Source organism: Mirounga angustirostris, unplaced genomic scaffold (assembly GCF_029215605.1).
Source record: "Mirounga angustirostris isolate CCGP_5_RB_7025 unplaced genomic scaffold, mMirAng1.0.hap1 SCAF_16, whole genome shotgun sequence".
Taxonomy (NCBI): Eukaryota; Metazoa; Chordata; class Mammalia; order Carnivora; family Phocidae; genus Mirounga; species Mirounga angustirostris.
In genome coordinates this window covers 44,671,635-44,689,929 of record NW_026991724.1, presented here as the reverse complement: position 1 = coordinate 44,689,929, position 18,295 = coordinate 44,671,635, and the positions used below count along the sequence as shown (strand labels likewise).

Below are 18,295 nucleotides of genomic sequence, written 5' to 3'. Positions count from 1 at the left end.
ACCCTGATCTGGTCTACGGTCATTTCTCCAGCTCAGTCCTTTGGCTATCACCAAAGTAAAAGTAAATGTCTAGGTTGTTACTTGTGCTTCTGAAGAGCAAAAGTAAATACTGTGAGAAACTCCCAAGTAGAGGCTTTTTGTTTGTTTTTATTTCAAAATAATTTTTGATTTATTAAAAAAGTTGCAAAAACAGTTCTTACATCGTCTTCATCCAGTTTCTCCTAATGTTAACATCTTATATAAACTTAGTATAATTATCAAAACCAGGAAATTAACATAGATACATACTAGTAATTAAACTATAGTCCTTGCCACTGATTCCAGATCCTGTGGTGCATTTACTTGTTATTTCTCTTCTGTTTCCTCCAATTTGTGGCAGTTCCTCAGTCTTTTCTTGTCTTTCATGACTTAGACACTTTTTTTTTTTTTTTAAGAATACTGGCCAGTTATTTTGTAGAATATTCCTCAGTTTGGGTTTGATCCCGTATTTTCTCTGATTACATTAAGGTTATGCATTAATACTACAGAAGTAATATATCCTCAGAGCATAATACCAGAGGATACACGATGTTGATGTGTCTTGTTGGTGATGTCACCACTGATCACATGGTTAAGATGCTTAGATTTCTCCACTCTAAAGGTACTATTTCTTCCTTTGTAGTTAATAAATCTCTTGGGCAAGATAATTTTCAGAGAGGGGCGCCTGGGTGGCTCAGTCGTTAAGCGTCTGCCTTCGGCTCAGGTCATGATCCCAGGGTCCTGGGATCGAAACCCACATCAGGCTCCCTGCTCAGCCGGAAGCCTGCTTCTCCCTCTCCCACTCCCCCTGCTTGTGTTCCCTCTCTCGCTGTGTCTCTCTCTGTCAAATAAATAAATAAAATCTTAAAAAAAAAAAGATAATTTTCAGAGAATTAAAAAAAAAAAACCATTCCAGCAGGTTCTAGCTCCAGAGATTCTGTTTGATTAGCTCTGGCTAAGGGTTCAAACATCCCTAGTAATTCTGATGAGCAGACAAGAGTGGACTTTGGATGTGGATCACACATGTAATCGTTAGCCTTGAAACAAAGCTTATCATCCTCATAGAACAGATAGTAATGAGAAACACTGAATTATGACATTTATGAATACTGGTCCTTAGTAACCTAGGTGTGTTAGTTATCTAGTGCTACCTAAAAAATTATCAGAGACTTTGTAGCCTAAAGCAACACACATTTATTATCTTACAGTTTCTCTGTCAGGAGTCCAGATAGGGCTTAGCTAGGTCCTCTGATTCAGGGTCTTACAAGGTTGTAATCAGGTATTGGTCAGAACAGTGGTCTCATCTGATCCTCAACTAGGGAAGGATCTGCTTGCAAGATCACATGGTTAGACTAAGGGCCTCAGTCACTTGCTGGCTGTGGGCCAGACAGTAACCCAGTTCCTTGCCATATGGGCCTCTCTGAAGTCCAGCTCTCTAGAGAGGGTAGAGGGGCTAGATACAGAGTTGTTAATTGATCATTCCTATTAAGGAAGCCTCCATAAAAATCACAAAGGACAGGGTTTGGAGAGTTTCCAGGTTGATGACATTCACATACTAGGAGGGTGACACACCCCAACTCCACAGGACAGAGAAGCTCCTGCACTCGGGATCATCTCAGACCTAGTCCTATCTTTCTATCTTGATGTTCATCTATATCCTTTATCATATCTTTTTATAATAAACTGGTAAACAGCAAGTAAACTTTTTCCTGAGTTCTATAAGCCACTCTAGCAAATTAATCAAATCTTAAGAGGGCATCTTGGGAACTTCCACATTATAGCTGATGGGTCAGAACCACAAGTCATCTAGATTTGTGACTGCTATCTGAAGTATCTGTGGGCCTGGCGGCGGGGGACAGTCATGTGAGACTGAGCCCTTATGAGACCTGGTGCTATCTCCAGGTAGATAGTGTCAGAATTGAGTTAAATTGTAGGCCCCCAGCTGGTGTCACAGAATTGCTTGGAGTGGGGAAAACTCCCACACATTGGGTGTCAGAAGTTTCATGAGTGTGGTAGTAGTGTGAGAGTAAAGGAGAAACCAGGAGACCTGACATTTTCCCAACGCACCTTGTAAACAGTGAAGAGCCTGTTGTAGTCCAAAAAAGAAACCTAAAATTTTAGTGTACATGAGAAGTGTTGGAAAATCATTTCCCTTACATTCTCACCTTCTGGTTGATTCCACTTTAAAAACTTAGTTTGGGGGGTGCCTGGGTGGCTCAGGCGTTAAGCGTCTGCCTTCGGCTCAAGTCATGATCCCAGAGTCCTGGGATCTAGCCCCGCATCAGGCTCCCTGCACCTCGGGAAGCCTGCTTCTCCCTCTCCCACTCCCCCTGCTTGTGTTCCCTCTCTCACTGTGTCTCTCTCTGTCAAATAAATAAAATAAAATCTTAAAAAAAACACAACAACTTAGTTTGAAGCTAATTAAATTAAAAACAAGCCAGTGGAGGGGCACCTGGATGGCTCAGTCATTAAGCGTCTGCCTTCGGCTCAGGTCATCATCCTGGGGTCCTGGGATTGAGCCCCACGTCAGGCTCCCTGCTCAGCGGGGAGCCTGCCTCTCCCTCTTTCGCTCCCCCTGCTTGTGCGCGCTCTCTCTCTCTGTCAAATAAATAAATAAAATCTTAAAAAAAAAAACCAAGCCAGTGGTGTTGGGGGTGGGGAAATTGGCCTGATACTACGGGATGCCACAGACTCCTAGTTAAAATAGTAATATGACCCAATATAAATTAAAACGGGAACTTCCATGGATTAAAATGTATTATATAAACTAATTTATAGAGGGGTGATTATCCCTGCTACTTCTCCATTTGACAGCCTAATTTTGCCTGCCTTAAACCTGGAAGAAAATAAATACATAAATAAATATATAAATAAAACATAAGTACATCAAGTGAATGAATGATGCCTCACGGTGAATTTACTACAACCTTAATGCTGTGGTCCCATCCATTAGAGGCCCCATACCCAATATCCAGTATTATTAAAACTACTGATTCTATTCAATCAACAACTGATAAATATTTGGCTCGTACAGATTTGGCTGACATATCCTGTTTAATGCCTATTTCCATAGCCTCTCACTTGCAGTTTGTCTTTGCCTCCACAGGAACATTATAAATCTTTTCCAGGCTACCCAGGGGGTACCGCAACAGCTTTGTCATCACAAACTTTGCAAATAAAATCTTAACTGTATCTGCTTTTCTCTAGGAGTATGAGTATGGTACTACATTAATGGCATTCTCCTGCAAGGAGATTCATTTGACACACTCATTATAGACATACAAGTCCAACATGTTTTAGTCCTTTTGGGGTTCTGTAGTCCTCATTTGTAAATTTTACTTTATCTAATTGATGTTGCCATGGATAAATTAGCCCTCCTTAAATGGGGCTCTCTTCAACAAATGGCTTAAAGTCTCCAAGTTAAAATCAACAGTCACTCTTGTTAGTGCCCTCAGAAATTTCTTCACCAGAGAGGCTTTGGTAACTTCTTCTCATGCCTCCTGGAGTCTGTGGACCACTTAAGATGGCCATAAGCTCTCCAATGATGAGTTTCTGATGCAAGAAACTGCTCATCTTGGCCTCATGCTATGCATCATTAAGACAACCAGGGGCTGGCTATATATTGGGCTCTCCCAGAAAGAAAGGCTTTCACAGACCCTGAGGCTGTAACCCTCCATACCCAGCTTCTCATTATGCTTTGGGCCATGGAAACAGTGCCTCACAAGCTTGACACAGCTACTGAGACCTCCTTAAGACAGGATGGAGCCAAATCTGGGCTAACATATGCCTCCTGCAGGAGAGCTGGACTCCTCTGTCCTCAGTCTTTTGCCAGATGCCATGGTGCTGGAGGAGGTCTCCCCTCCCTCTGATGCCCTCACTACCCAGGAGCCTTTGGGATCAACTGAATAGTAATGAGAGTTTGTAGACTATACAGATAACACTGCTAACCATCTTATGTGATAGAACTCGGTGTAACATTGCTGTTTCCCATCCCTTAGCCGGGATTTTCTTCATAAATGATAGGACCCAAGGGACAATGCATTTGGGCAAACTTCAGGCAGTCACCTTAGCATTGGACGTCCCAGCCAACAAATGGCTCCATCTTTACATTCATTACAGACTACTGGTCCATTGCTTAAAAAGTATTCCCTTCAGGGTAAAAAAGTCTGTTGCCTCACAGACACCCAAGATATAAATCAGTATTACACATGGCTCTACATATACTAAAACCACAATATAAGGCCTTGCCAGGACACACCTTATTTCTTTCAGAGTTCTAGGCATTACTGATAGTAACCAAGGCACATAGTTCACTTCTCAGAATGCACAATACTGGGCTCTTGGAAGGCATTCAACAGAACTTTCATGTCCCAAATAGGTCTCAGATAGTCAGTTTAACTGAGACATGATGGTGTCCTCAAGTCCTTTTCAAATACCAGTCTGACAAATAGATGCCTAAATGGCCCTCTTTCTTGCCCTGGGACTTAATCTCTTAATTAAAGGTTCCTTGGCTAATTTATACCTCATACCAACTCTAAAAAACTTTCTCTCATCACTGTTTCTTATATTTAAAAGGGAAATGTGGGGGCGCCTGGGTGGCTCAGTCATTAAGCGTCTGCCTTCGGCTCAGGTCATGGTCCCAGGGTCCTGGGATAGAGCCCCGCATCGGGCTCCCTGCTCTGCGAGAAGCCTGCTTCTCCCTCTCCCACTCCCCCTGCTTGTGTTCCCTCTCTCGCTGTGTCTCCCTCTGTCAAATAAATAAATAAAATCTTAAAAAAAAAAATAAAGTCCTTTTAAAAAAATAAAATAAAATAAAAGGGAAATGTGGGGCATCTGGGTGACTCAGTCAGTCTTGATTTTGACTCAGGTCATGATCTTAGAGTTCTGAGATCGAGCCCTGCGTTGGGCTCCACACTAGGCATGGAGCCTGCTTAAGATTCTCTCTCTCCCTCTGCCCCTCCCACCACTCAAAAAAATTAAAAAATAAAAAATAAAAGGGAAATGTGTCTTATCTCCATGTATATAAAGACTCATTATATATGATGTCCTTTAATAATGCCTCTCCCTGTTTTCTAAAGATTTATTTATTTGAGAGAGGGAAAGAGCACAAGGGGGGAAGGGGCACAGGGAGAAAGAGAAGCAGACTCCCTGATGAGCATGGAGCCTAATATGGGGCTCAATCCCAGGGCCCTGGAATCATGACCCAAGCCAAAGGCAGGCGCTTAACTGACTAAACCACCCAGGCACCCCTCTCCCTGTCTTTATACATTTTTTATGCTGCCATAAGCACTGGAGGACAGATTGAGGGCACAAACCCTCTTGAGATCCTTTAATCATAGATTGTTTCATGGGTAGCTGCTAATTTGACATGGGACCCATTTGAGCTACATTTCCACCATAAAACAAAAAACCTGTCAAGTGCTGCTGCACAACATTCTGTTGTCTTATTCCTATTGGTCTGGGTGATTTCACTGGTTTACAGTTCAGAGGCCCCAACCCTCCAAAAAAGCCACACTTTCAATAAAACATGGCAAATGCTAAGATTCATATCAACTCAAGTGGGTACCCACTTAGAAATGTCACCTCAGTCCCACATGCCAAATGATATCACTTTGGTCCAGGAGCTTTCTGCGGAAGATGACATCACCGCAGCCCAAGACCAAGATGATTTTGCCCCTTCACTGCAGACAGCTTTGCCCAGGACACCAAAACCTTCACTCTGGTGACACCTATGAACTGCCTCTCTTAAGGCAATGTCCTAAGGACATCTATTGCTTTTTTTTTTTTTTTTTAAGATTTTATTTATTTATTTGACAGAGAGAGACAGCAAGAGAGGGAACACAAGCAGGGGGAGTGAGAGAGGGAGAAGCAGGCTTCCCACTGAGCAGGGAACCCAATACGGGCTCGATCCTGGGACCCCAGGATCATGACCTGAGCCGAAGGCAGATGCTTAACAACTGAACCACCCAGGTGCCCCACTTTTCTTCCTTGATATTAGGAATCCAGTTATGTATCCTGAGCTCACTGTATGTTTAGTTCATTATTTTCATATACCCTTTGCTCCCTGCCACAATTTATACCTCTAGAGTCCCATGTGTAAAGGGAAATCTGGTGGAAGTCACTACTATTTGTCATTCTAAAAATTAATGGAGATTATTGCTTTCCCCAGAGGCACCCACCTCATAGTAGTCAACTCCTTGATTCCCAGAGGAGAGGACCACTCACTCCCCAGTGCTTTCTCCCGCTATCCCACCTCCAACTTTTCACCCCGACTATCTGTCCTGCATCTCCAACCCTAACTATTTGTTACATACAAATACCACTAATTGTTACATATACTTCACTAAATTATCAGTTCATATCCTCCAACAACATGGTTGCTGGGCCTGAAACCTTGAGCCACAAAATACACTGAGATACCATTGTCAAAAAATACATGTACATATATATTTGACTAGGTATATATACTTTGTTTCTATGATTTTGAATAGCTTGGATAGTTCATATGAATGGAATATCATATTTGTTCTTTTGCAACTGGCTTATTTCACTTAGCATGTCTTTTGGGTTCATCCATATTGTAGCATGTGACAGGATTTCCTTCTTTCTTAAGGCTGCATAAAATTCCATTGTATGTAGATATCACATTTTCCTTATCCATTCATCTATCAGTGGACATTTGAGTTCTTTTAATTCATTGAGCATCCTTACGATGGTAATTTTGAATTCTTTGGCAATTCATATCTCTATTTAGGTTCGACTTTTTATTTTATTTTATTTTTTAAAAGATTTTACTTATTTGACAGGGAGAGACATAGTGAGAGACAGAACACAAGCAGGGGGAGTAGGAGAGGGAGAAGCAGGTTTCCCGCAGAGCAGGGAGCCTGATGTGGGGCTCGATCCCAGGACCCTGGGATCATGACCTGAGCCCAAGGTAGACGCTTAATGACTGAGCCACCCAGGCGCCCCTAGGTTCGGCTTTTTATTTATTATTTTATTTATTTATTTTTTAAACGTTTTATTTATTTGACAGAGAGAGACACAGCGAGAGAGGGAACACAAGCAGGGGGAGTGGGAGAGGGAGAAGCAGGCTTCCCGCCGAGCAGGGAGCCTGATGCGGGGCTCGATCCCAGGACCCCAGGATCATGACCTGAGCCGAAGGCAGACGCTCAACGACTGAGCCACCCAGGTGCCCCTAGGTTCGGATTTTTAAAGATTTAATTGGTTCCTAAATGTGTCATGGTTGATTGCTTCTTTTATGTTTTATTTTTGTTGTGGAGATTCAGCATCTGAAGAATCAGTCAACTGTCTCAGACTTTGTGGTCTCCTTTACTACAGGCAAGACTTTTTCCACATAGTCTGGCTAGAGATTGTGGAGACCTCTCTCAAGCCTTCTCTGGGCATGCATCCTTCCAGGGCTTGTGTTGTGTAATCTATTTGAAAAGGTTTACTGGTTTCTACTCAAGAGCTCCCCCTTGTGTCTGTCTCCGATATTGCAGCATATCTGTGGGGCTGTTAGTAAATCATGGTCTGGGGCTCCTCCTAGTATTTATTAGTGGTACGGTAGACTCTAGCACACACTTCATGTCTTTATTCTCAGAAATCCCCTCAACCTGTTGCTACATTCTGTCAGTACCTGGATATAAGCAAGACAGACACCGGTCCCCTTTGGTAGCCCCTCTAAAAGTCACTTAGAGACTAACATTCTACTCCTTTCCATCCCCAGAGAGAAGATGGTAGTTGGGGATTTCCAATCAAATGCGCCTTGGTTTGGGGGCAGGTGGGGACGCTCAGATGAGAGGGAACAGGGAGTATCACAAACTTCCTACCAGGCTTCTATGCCCTTGGCCTTGTGCTTGCCTGGGGTGTAAGAACCTCTTGACTGGTTTCTGGATTTCTCAGTTATTTTGTTGATTTGTAAAATCTGTGTCTTCCTATTCCATCATCTTGCTGATGTTACCTTGTATACAAGTTTCTGTGTGATCAACAAGTTTCAACTAGCTTGTAAACAGCAAGGAGCACGATTACTGGATTGTATACTAGGAGTATGTTAGTTTGCAAGAAACTGCCAAACTGTCTTCCAAAGTGGCTGTAACCATTCTGTATTCCCATCAGCAATGAATGAGGGTTCTTATCCCACATCCTATCCAGCATTTGGTGTTACCAGTGTTTTGGATTTTAGCCATTCTTACAAGTGTGTACTGGTATCTCGTTGTAATTTACAATTCTTTTATGACTTGATATTGAGCATCTTTTTGTGTGTTTATTTGCCATCTGTCTATCTTCTTTGGTGAGATGTTCAGATTTTTGCCCAGTTTTTAAATTGGGTTGTTTCTGGGGCGCCTGGGTGGCTCAGTTGTTAAGCGTCTGCCTTTAGCTCAGATCATGATCCCAGGGTCCTGGGATTGAGACCCCCACATCGGGCTCCCTGCTCAGCTGGAAGCCTGCTTCTCCCTCTCCCACCCCCCACTGCTTGTGTTCCCTCTCTCGCTGTGTCTCTGTCAAATAAATAAATAAAATCTTTAAAAAAAATTAATAAATAAATTGGGTTGTTTCCTTATCGTTGAATGTTAAGAATTCTTTGTATATTTTGGATATTAATCCTTTATCAGATATGTCTTTCACAAATATTTTCTTCTAGTGTATGGCTTGTCTTCTCATTCTCTTAACAGTGTCTTTTGCAGAGTAGAAGTTTTTAAAATTTTAATGAAGTATATAGCTAATCAATCATTTCTTTTGTGGATCATGCTTTTGGTGTTGTATCTAAAAAGTCATCACCAAACCTAAAGTCATCTGTATTTTCTCTTATGTTATGTCCTATGAGTTCTATAGTTTTGCATTTTACAATTAGAACTATGATCCATTTTGAGTTAATTTTTGTGAAAGCTATGAAGGTCTGTGTCTAGGTTTTTTTTTTTTTTTTTTTTTTGGCATGCAGATGTCTGGCTGTTCCAGCACCATTTGTTGAAAAGACTACCTTTTCCCCATTGTATTGCCTTTGCTGCTTTGTCAAAGATTAGTATATTTGGGGCACCTGGGTGGCTCAGTCAGTTAAGCATCTGCCTTTGGCTCAGGTCATGATCCCAGCGTCCTGGGATCGAGCCCTGCGTCGGGCTCCCTGCTCAGCGGGAAGCCTGCTTCTCCCTCTCCTTCTGCCTGCTCCTCTACCTACTTGTGACCTCTCTCTCTGTGTCAAATAAATGAGATCTTTAAAAAAAAAAAAAAGATTAGTATATTTGAGTGGGTCTATTTCTTGGCTCTCTAATCTGCCCCATTGACCTATTTGTTTATTCTTTCACAAATACATTATCTGTTACTGTAGTTTTATCATAAGTCTTGAGGTTGGGTATTGCCAATCCTACACTTTTGTTCTTCTCCTTCACTATTGTGTTGGCTATTCTGGATATTTTGCTTTTCCATATAAAATTTGTAATTTTGGTCTTTCAGTGAAACTGTTCTACTGGATTGTGAACTTCCACTAGTTTTCAGTTCCCCTTCCCCAGTGTAGGACAGGATGGTTACAGTGGGCTGGAGTTGGGCATTTCTCTTCCACAGGTCAGTTAGATGCTAATAAAACCCCAGTAGGTTATTGGGGCATGCCTTGTTATGACTGTGTATTTCAAAATAGTGACTTCCCCTCCTCTGCCAAAAGCACAATGGGGATTTTTCTCCAATCTTTACTATGAGAACTTGGTTGGCCTCCTGGTGGTAAAGCTCCTAAGAGCGTCCCCTATGACTGGGACCCCTTGGAATCTTTAATTCTCAGGTGAACTGAGCCTCTTGCAATTTGTCCATTAGAGTTTAGGTTTTTCTACCCCTGTACTTGTTCACACAGAACTTCCTGCTAATGTGTTTCTGCTCTGGTAATTTTTTTGCAAGGACATGTTTTGATTCCCTTCTCATTTCCTTTTGTGTATTCTATAGTTTTCTTTGTAATTACCATGGGGATTACATATAATATCCTAAAGTTATAACAATCTATTTTAAATTGATACCAACTTCAATTGCAGATGAAAGTTCTACTCCTTTATAGGTTGGCATATTTGTTACTGATATCACAAATTACATTTTTTTTCTTTTAAAAGATTTTATTTATTTGACAGAGAGAGACACAGCCAGAGAGGTAACACAAGCAGGGGGAGTGGAAGAGGGAGAGGCAGGCTTCCTGTGGAGCAGGGAGCCTGATGTGGGGCTCGATCCCAGGACCCTGGGATCATGACCTGAGCCAAAGGCAGACGCTTAACCATCTGAGCCACCCAGGCGCCCCTATCTTAGTATTTTTAAAAATCAGTTATCTTAGTATTTTCAATGGCTTCCAAGTACTGTCTAGCATCTTGTAGTGCCTGATATAGGGAGATGGGAAATACTCCATCCCCAAATTCCTAGTTTACCTGTAATATCTCCCTTAATTTCATTTTTTGATTCATGACTTTTGTTAAAAAACAAAATAGAAACCCCAAACATTCCTCAAGCATATACACTTCCCAAAGATGTTAAGAGCAATTAGGAGCAAACAGGATTTCATGTACAAATTAGTTTGGATTATGCTCATATAAGCCAGTTAAATGGGAGTTTTGTCTTTTTTTTAACTGCAGTTTTGATACGCTGCTGTGCATTGTGAATTGTGGGATTAGAAGGTTATAATAGTTAAGATGCAGATATGGTAGTTGGAGGAGGTAACTCATAAAGTCACTCGTTATATTAACCACATTGATTTTAGTAGAGCATGTAACATTGTTTTTTTTTTAAAGATTTTATTTATTTATTTGACAGAGAGAGACACAGCGAGAGAGGGAACACAAGCAGGGGGAGTGGGAGAGGGAGAAGCAGGCTCCCTGCAGAGCAGGGAGCCCGATGCGGGGCTCGATCCCAGGACCCCGGGATCATGACCCGAGCCGAAGGCAGTCGCCCAACCGACTGAGCCACCCAGGTGCCCCATAACATTATGTTTTTAATAAAAATACCTTACAAAAGATGCTGGGACTTGCTCAAATTATCAATTGTTATGGAGTTTAGATATACAAATTCCAGAATTGCCACAGAATTATCTTTCATTGCATTTCAAGAATCCCTCGCTATCCAAAATCTACTTGTTTTCTGAGCTTCTGAGAGCATAGAATACTACGTTAACCAAATCAATAGGACTTCTGTTTTTTAGCAAGTGACTATCTAAAGCAAGAATTGACAAACTTTTTCTGTAACAGGTCAGGTAGTAAATATTATAGGCTTTGCAAACCACTTGGTCTATCACAGGTACTCAAATTATGTTATAGTGTGAAAGCAGCCAGACAATATGTGAATATATGTGGTTCTGTTTTAATGACTTTATGAACACTGAAGTTTGAGTATCATATAATTTCATGTTATTTTTTAAAATTTCAACCAATTTAAATGTAAAAATCATGCTTAGCTTCTAGGCCATACAAAAACAGGTAGTGGTCTAGATTAGTTTGCTGTCCCCTGATTTACAATGTGATAATAAGGTTTTATCTAAAGTATTTGATTTCTGGGGCGCCTTGGGTGGCTGTCAGTTAAGCGCCTGCCTTCAGCTCAGCTCATGATCTCAGGGTCCTTGCTCAGCAGAGGGTCTGCTGCTCCCCCTGCCCTCCCAACCCTGCTTGTGTGCACCCACACTTAATAAGTAAATAAAATCTTTAAAAAACAAAAAATAAAGTATTTGATTTCTGACTTCAGGTAATGGGTTCAGATTGTGCATGTTTTAATAGACTGCTAGAATGAATTTGTACTTTCAGTACTATGATACTAAATTATGTTTTTGTGATCTAGTTATTTTGACATCAGGAATATGAAAGAGTCATAAAAACAGATGGTGAGCTTGTTTTCTCATTTGATTTGGAAGTTCCTTGAATATTTGATAAATTTTGCCCATAAAATGATCTGGCTTGGTGATCTAAGTGCAGCTATTTGACTATATTCAAACCTTTTCCCCCCTGCATTTATCATTTTACTCTATGAAGGGTTTACACCTCCTACTTCTGACAAATTACATTTTTCTACAAATATTGTATACTTTGTCTAGATTTCCAATTATTAGTAAATATGATAATCTCCTAATCATGTCCATATTTCATGTATTCATGTCTTCTATTTTTCCCCCTCAGAATTACCAATGTTTCTATCTATATATTTCTTTGCTGTCAAAGAAATAATTTTATTTTCCTTGAATTATTTTTGCTGTTTATTTTTACTACCTTTAATATATTTGAATATAGTTTGCTGTTACTCTTCTTGCTTTTTGTCTTGTACATTTAGTTCATTTATTAATAATCTCTTGGTGTTTGACCTATCAGCATCCCTAGAAACTCGAAAATACTCTTAACTAATAGAGAACAAACTGAGGGTTACTGAAGGTGAAGTGGGCAGGGGATGGATTAAATGGGTGATGCGTATTGAGAACACTTGATGTGATGAGCACTGGGTATTTTATGTAAGTGATGAATCACTAAATTCTACACCTGAAATTAATATTACACTGTTATGTTAAACATAATTTAAATTAAAACTTGAAAAAAGAAAAAAAAACCAGCATGCCTATTGGGCTATACTTTATTTGAATACAGAGTTAGTTCCTCTCAGGCTTTTCTACATAATGTGTTCATTTTCACTCATTTAAATATAATTCAGGGATTGATTTCCTTCTGATTCATGTTATTTGGAAGGGTATTATTAATACTCAGATATTGTTGGCTATCACATTTTAGTTTTTTTCCCCATTTTGAAAAAGAATGCGACCTACATATGGTCTACTTTGGGTGGAAAGTGATTGAGTAAATATTTCCTATTTTTCTCTACTGTTTTGACAAATGAATTTTGTTATTCTCAATATGCAAATAGATTTTTGGACAGGCATAAAATTATTGCACAGCATGAAATATAGATGTAAATGTAGACTCATTCAACCATTCTTTTTCTTTCTCGACTTTTACATCCTAGGATTTTTTTTCCTTTTTAAACTTTATGCTGAATAAGGAATAAATGTTGGTGAGAAGCTTTTCTACGAACATTTACACCCATTGGCTGTTCTCATTATGAATTCTTTATGTCAATTAAGGTGTATAACATGGTTAAAGTCCTTTCTATAAATAATAATAATGGTGGAGGTACTGATACTAGTATTAAATAACATCTCCTAGATAGTTACTATATGTTAATAACAATCCCCCCCCAAAAAATAACAATCCCAACCATTTTCTTGTTTTCTCTTTTGAGAGAGAAAGCTCAAGCATGGAAGTAGGGAGAGAATTCCAAGCATGCTTCTCACCGAGCATGGAGCTTGATCTCACCACCCTGAGATCATGACCTGAGCCGAAATCAAGAGACTCTTAACCAACTGAGCCACCCTGGTACCCCTCATTTTATATTTTTTGTTGTTGTTGTTAAAGGTTTTATTTATTTACTTGAGAGAGAGAGAGAGGGAGGGAGAGAAAAGCAGGCTTCCCACTGAGCAGAGAGCCTGATGCAGGGCTTGATCCCAGGACTCCGGGATCATGACCTGAGCCAAAGGCAGAGACCCAACTGACTGAGCCACCCAGGTTACTCTCATTTTACACATCTTAACTCATTTAATCCTCACAGCAATCCAACACATTAGTGTATATGTGTTATGTACATTCATACACAAAATTATAAAGCAGCACTAACTTTTCTACAAGTATTGCAAGTATTTATGTATTTGGTTTGTGTGAACACATTTGTAAGCAAAAATAGTTTTTTAAAAAAAGGTCTGGAAGGATAAAGAGCAAATTGATAACAGTGATTACAATAATGGGACAAACTATTGGCAATATTTTTCAAGGAGAAAATACTGATCAGTATTTTGACATTGAAATGTAATGTTTTTAAAGAAAAACAAACAAAAGCACTAACTTTGTATTTAGAAGGCAACTTTTATAACTAAAATTTCAGTGAGCACCATAAAGTATGTCAGTAATATTTAGCAAAATGATAATCTACCACAGAAAAATTATGATACCATTAAAAAGAATGATAAACATCTATACTTACTGAAATAGTAGCATGATAGAAGCAGGTTATGGTACAACATGCACATCATGATTACACTAAATAAAGCCTGGAAGGATATGTTGTATAATTTGAAAATAGTAATTTTTTTTGGTAGGCTTACAAATAACCTATTTTTTTCACTGTGTGTGTGGGGAGAGTTTGTTTGGTTTTTGCTTTTTTTTATTTTTATTTTTTTTTTAAAGATTTTATTTTATTTATTTATTTGACAGAGAGAGACACAGCGAGAGAGGGAACACAAGTGGGGGGAGTGGGAGAGGGAGAAGCAGGCTCCCCGCAGAGCAGGGAGCCCGATGCGGGACTCGATCCCAGGACCCTGGGATCATGACCTGAGCTGAAGGCAGTCGCTTAACCAACTGAGCCACCCAGGCGCCCTGGGTTTTGCTTTTTTTTAATAACATGAAAACTTTAGCGTTACAAAAGGAAAAGGAATAGAGCTGCCTTCAAAAACAAAGTTATAATTCTGCCAGGAATTAGAAGATAGCCTATGTAATGTAACTTACAGTATAGTATTGGTAGAAACAGATCTATGGGTTAGAGCAATAGAAAAGATGGCGCTAAACTAAGCTAACAAACTCAAACTCAAACATATAACCAAGAAGTAGCATAAAACAATGGGGAGGAAAGAATTATTTAAGAAGTAGTTTGGGACAGAATCTTTTTTGAAGGGAAGGGAGGTTTAACTTAAACCTTGAATTTACATTTTGAAATACATTCAACAAATTATGTATAAAAGAAAAGTACAAAAATGTTAGAAAAACAATGTTAACAGTGTTATGGGTTAAACTATGTTGAAGCCCTAACCTCTGGCACCTGCAATTGTGATCCTACATGGAAATAAGGTCTTTGCAGATGTAATCAAGATAAGGTCATCAGGGTGAGCCTTAATCCAGTATGACTGATGTCCTGTATAAGAGTCTCCTCTTATACAAGACAGAGACACATATACACAGGGAGAATGCAATGTAAAGAGGGAGGCAGAGCACGGAGTGATGCATTTACAAGACAAGGAATGTCAAAGATTGCTGTTACCAGAAACCAGGAGAAAGACATGGAACAGATTCTTCCTCAGAGTCCTCAGAAGGAATCAACGTTACCAACAACTTTAATTTTGGATTTCAAAGCTCCAAAACTGTGAGAGAATACATTTCTGTTGTTTTAAGTCACCCAATTTTGGTACTTTGGTACTTTGTTACAGTAGCCTAAAAAACTACTACACTGCTTTATTTTTTTTCCCATTACCTGTTTTTAAGATATTATTATAAAGATTATCAACAGGGCTTATCTTTCACCCAGTATGAATTCCTTCATGACGAATAAGGTCAGAGCGACTACCAAAGGCCTTTCCACATTCCTTACAGTCATAGGGTTTCTCACCAGTGTGAATTCTTTGATGTCTAGTTAGGTTTGAGCCTTTATTAAAAGCCCTCCCACATTCATTACATTCATAAGGTTTTTCATCTGTATGGATTCTCTGATGTTGAATAAGTTCTGAGCTCTGAATAAAGGACTTTCCACATTCCTTACATTCATAGAGTTTCTTGCCTGCATGAATTCTGTGATGGTTAGTAAGTGTTGAGGCACTACTAAAGGCCTTCCCACATTCCTTACATTCATAAGGTTTCTCACCAGTATGCATTCTTTGATGTTGAATAAGCCTTGAGTGTTGAGTAAAGGCTTTCCCACATTCCTTACATTCATAAGGTTTCTCACCAGTATGAATTCTCAGATGTGGAAAAAGTTGAGAACTCTTAGTAAAGGCTTTTCCACATACTTTACATTCATAGGGTTTCTCACCAGTGTGAATTCTCTGATGATCATTGAGGTTTGAGCAATAATTAAAGGCTTTTCCACATTCCTTACATTCATAGGGTTTCTCACCAGTGTGAATCCTCTGATGTTGAGAAAAATATGAACTACAACTAAAAGCCTTGCCACATTCCTTACATTCATAGGGTTTTTCACCAGTGTGAATCCTCTGATGTCGAGTAACAAGTGAGCCACGGCTAAAGGACTTCCCACACTCCTTACATTCATAGCTTTTTTCAGCAGAATGAGTTCTCTGATGTTGAATAAATTGTGAGTTCTGATTAAAGGCCTTTCCACATATCTTACATTCACAGGGTTTCTCTTCATTAACAGTTTTTTGATGTGGGGTAAGAAATGTGGGCTGAATAAAAGTGGGCATGTCTTCATGGGTAAATATTACTTGACTAAAATGTCTCTTCTTTAGGGATAATATCTTGGTCTCACACATAGATTCCAGATCTGAAAGAAAATAAAAATGCATGTGTTCATTTTTCCTATCTTGGGAGAGATTAAAACTTCTAAAAAAGAAAAAAAGATTAAGGTGAAAATAATATCTGGGAAAGTAAATGCTTAAACAGTTCTCAAATATGGCTAAGCAATTTTCAAAACTGATAACAAAAGCATGGACATTGAGGAGAGCCAAGAGAGGAAATTCAAGAGGGTGATTAGGGAAATAAATGACCTCTATCCTGAAATTCTGATATGAACCAGAATCACCTGAAACTTCCATAAATACACCCTATTCAGGGGTACCCTCCATATTTTATAGTGATTCTAACCATATATACATGTTTATAAGCATATACCCTCACACACAGCATCATATTGTATGTCTTATAATTTGTGGGTAATTGACCTACGTAAAAAGACTACTGAGGAATAAATGTATTGAAATGTATAAATGGGGGGGTGCAGTGTAAGACTGTGCAAAGGGTGTACTGTTGGCAAATCCACATTGGGGGATACCCTAGTCTAAGGTGCTGAATGAAACTGGCAAGAATGGTTTCAGGTAATTCTATGGATAGAGCCTGATATACTGGGGGTTCACTGAAAATAGTTTGCCTTGGAATTCTCTGATGCTGACTTTGGGAGAGAGAGCAATGGAATCTCTCTCATGGCAGTGACTAAGAAAGGAGGCAGCTTGAATAAGAGAAAGAAGAGAGTAAGAATGAAATATACTCTGAGAAGAGAGGTACTCCATGTCCACATTTTTTATCATTCTGCATGTTTTGTCATTTCATGCATGCCATGAAAGCACTGCAAGTATTGATTCTGAGTTTACAAATTTTAGCAAGTAGGTGAATTCATACATATGGAATCTGTAAAGAGTGTGAACTGTACTTTTAATTAAAAAGGGGAACAATTTCTGTTAAAAATGACAGAAAAACCTGTGAGTTTTCCATTGCTTGTTCATTAATCCATAGGAAAATTACAGTAGAAGCCTAACAAGAGGAAAGAAAAACCTCACTGGGACAATGAATAGTGGAGAAGAGACAGTAGCAGTAAAATCTGAAAGCTAAAAAGCCAATAAATGAGTGTGCAGACCAGAGAAGCCAAACTGAGCCTGTAGTGGATGAATTCAACAGCACTGATAGTGCAGATCCCTGAAAATGCAGAAGAATTGAAGGCATCAGGCATTTCTAATAGTGGGATACAGAGAATACTGAAAGCTAAAGAATGAATTCAAGTTTGTATTAGTAGTGAGACCCCTAGGATCCTTTCCCCTATCCCATACGGGATTATACTTCCCTATTCTCACAGAAAACTAGAAATACAGAAAAATGGAACCAGAGGGAATCTGGATTCAGGAACATCAGGCATAGCTGTGGTTATGGGTACTGAACTGAGAACAAAAGATTAACAAAAAATATATATACTTGTGATAAAATAAAGAATATATTTGGTCTTTGTTCCTGGTTCCTGGCACAGAGTTTCACAAACCACTGGAATTTCCTGACTGGAGAGTCTTTTGTTATTCACAAGCTCCTTTTGATCATACCTGAGTTTTCCTAATGAGATGATTCACAGTGGGCACTTAGCTTCAAGGGAGGGTCTGGTCACTCATTGACTACATAATCAAACCCCAATAAAAAAAACTCAGGGCAAGGACTGGGGTAAGCTTCCTGGTTGGTAACTATATGATGTACTTGGAGGGTGACACACCTTGATTTCATGGGTGTAGAATTTCCTGTGCTTGGTACCTCCTAGACCTTGCCCTGTGTATGTCTTCAGCTAACATTTCATTGTATCCTTTATATAAAATGGCAATCATAAGTACAGTGCTTTTCATGAGTTTTATGAGTTGTTCTTTTTGTTTTTTAGTTTTGTGAGTTATTCTATGAATTATCAAACCTGAGGGGGTGTGTGAAACTCTAAATTTAGTCAGCCAGACAGATATACGTGTAGCCTGGGGATCCTGGTTGCA

The 18,295-nt window shown here is 39.4% G+C and overlaps 1 protein-coding gene across 6 annotated transcripts in view; it reads right to left on the bottom strand.

Annotated features, from left to right (window-relative positions):
• Positions 1 to 10,085: 10,085 nt before the first annotated feature.
• The window catches only part of ZNF829 (zinc finger protein 829), a 29,906-nt gene continuing 21,696 nt past the window's right edge, over positions 10,086 to 18,295 (bottom strand). For all 6 annotated transcript variants that reach the window (XM_064581403.1, XM_064581402.1, XM_064581401.1 and 3 more), the window contains one exon: positions 10,086 to 16,329. In XM_064581403.1, coding sequence (XP_064437473.1) covers positions 15,350 to 16,329 — 980 coding nt within the window. In that variant the 3' untranslated portion in view covers positions 10,086 to 15,349. The remainder of the gene's footprint in view (positions 16,330 to 18,295) is intronic.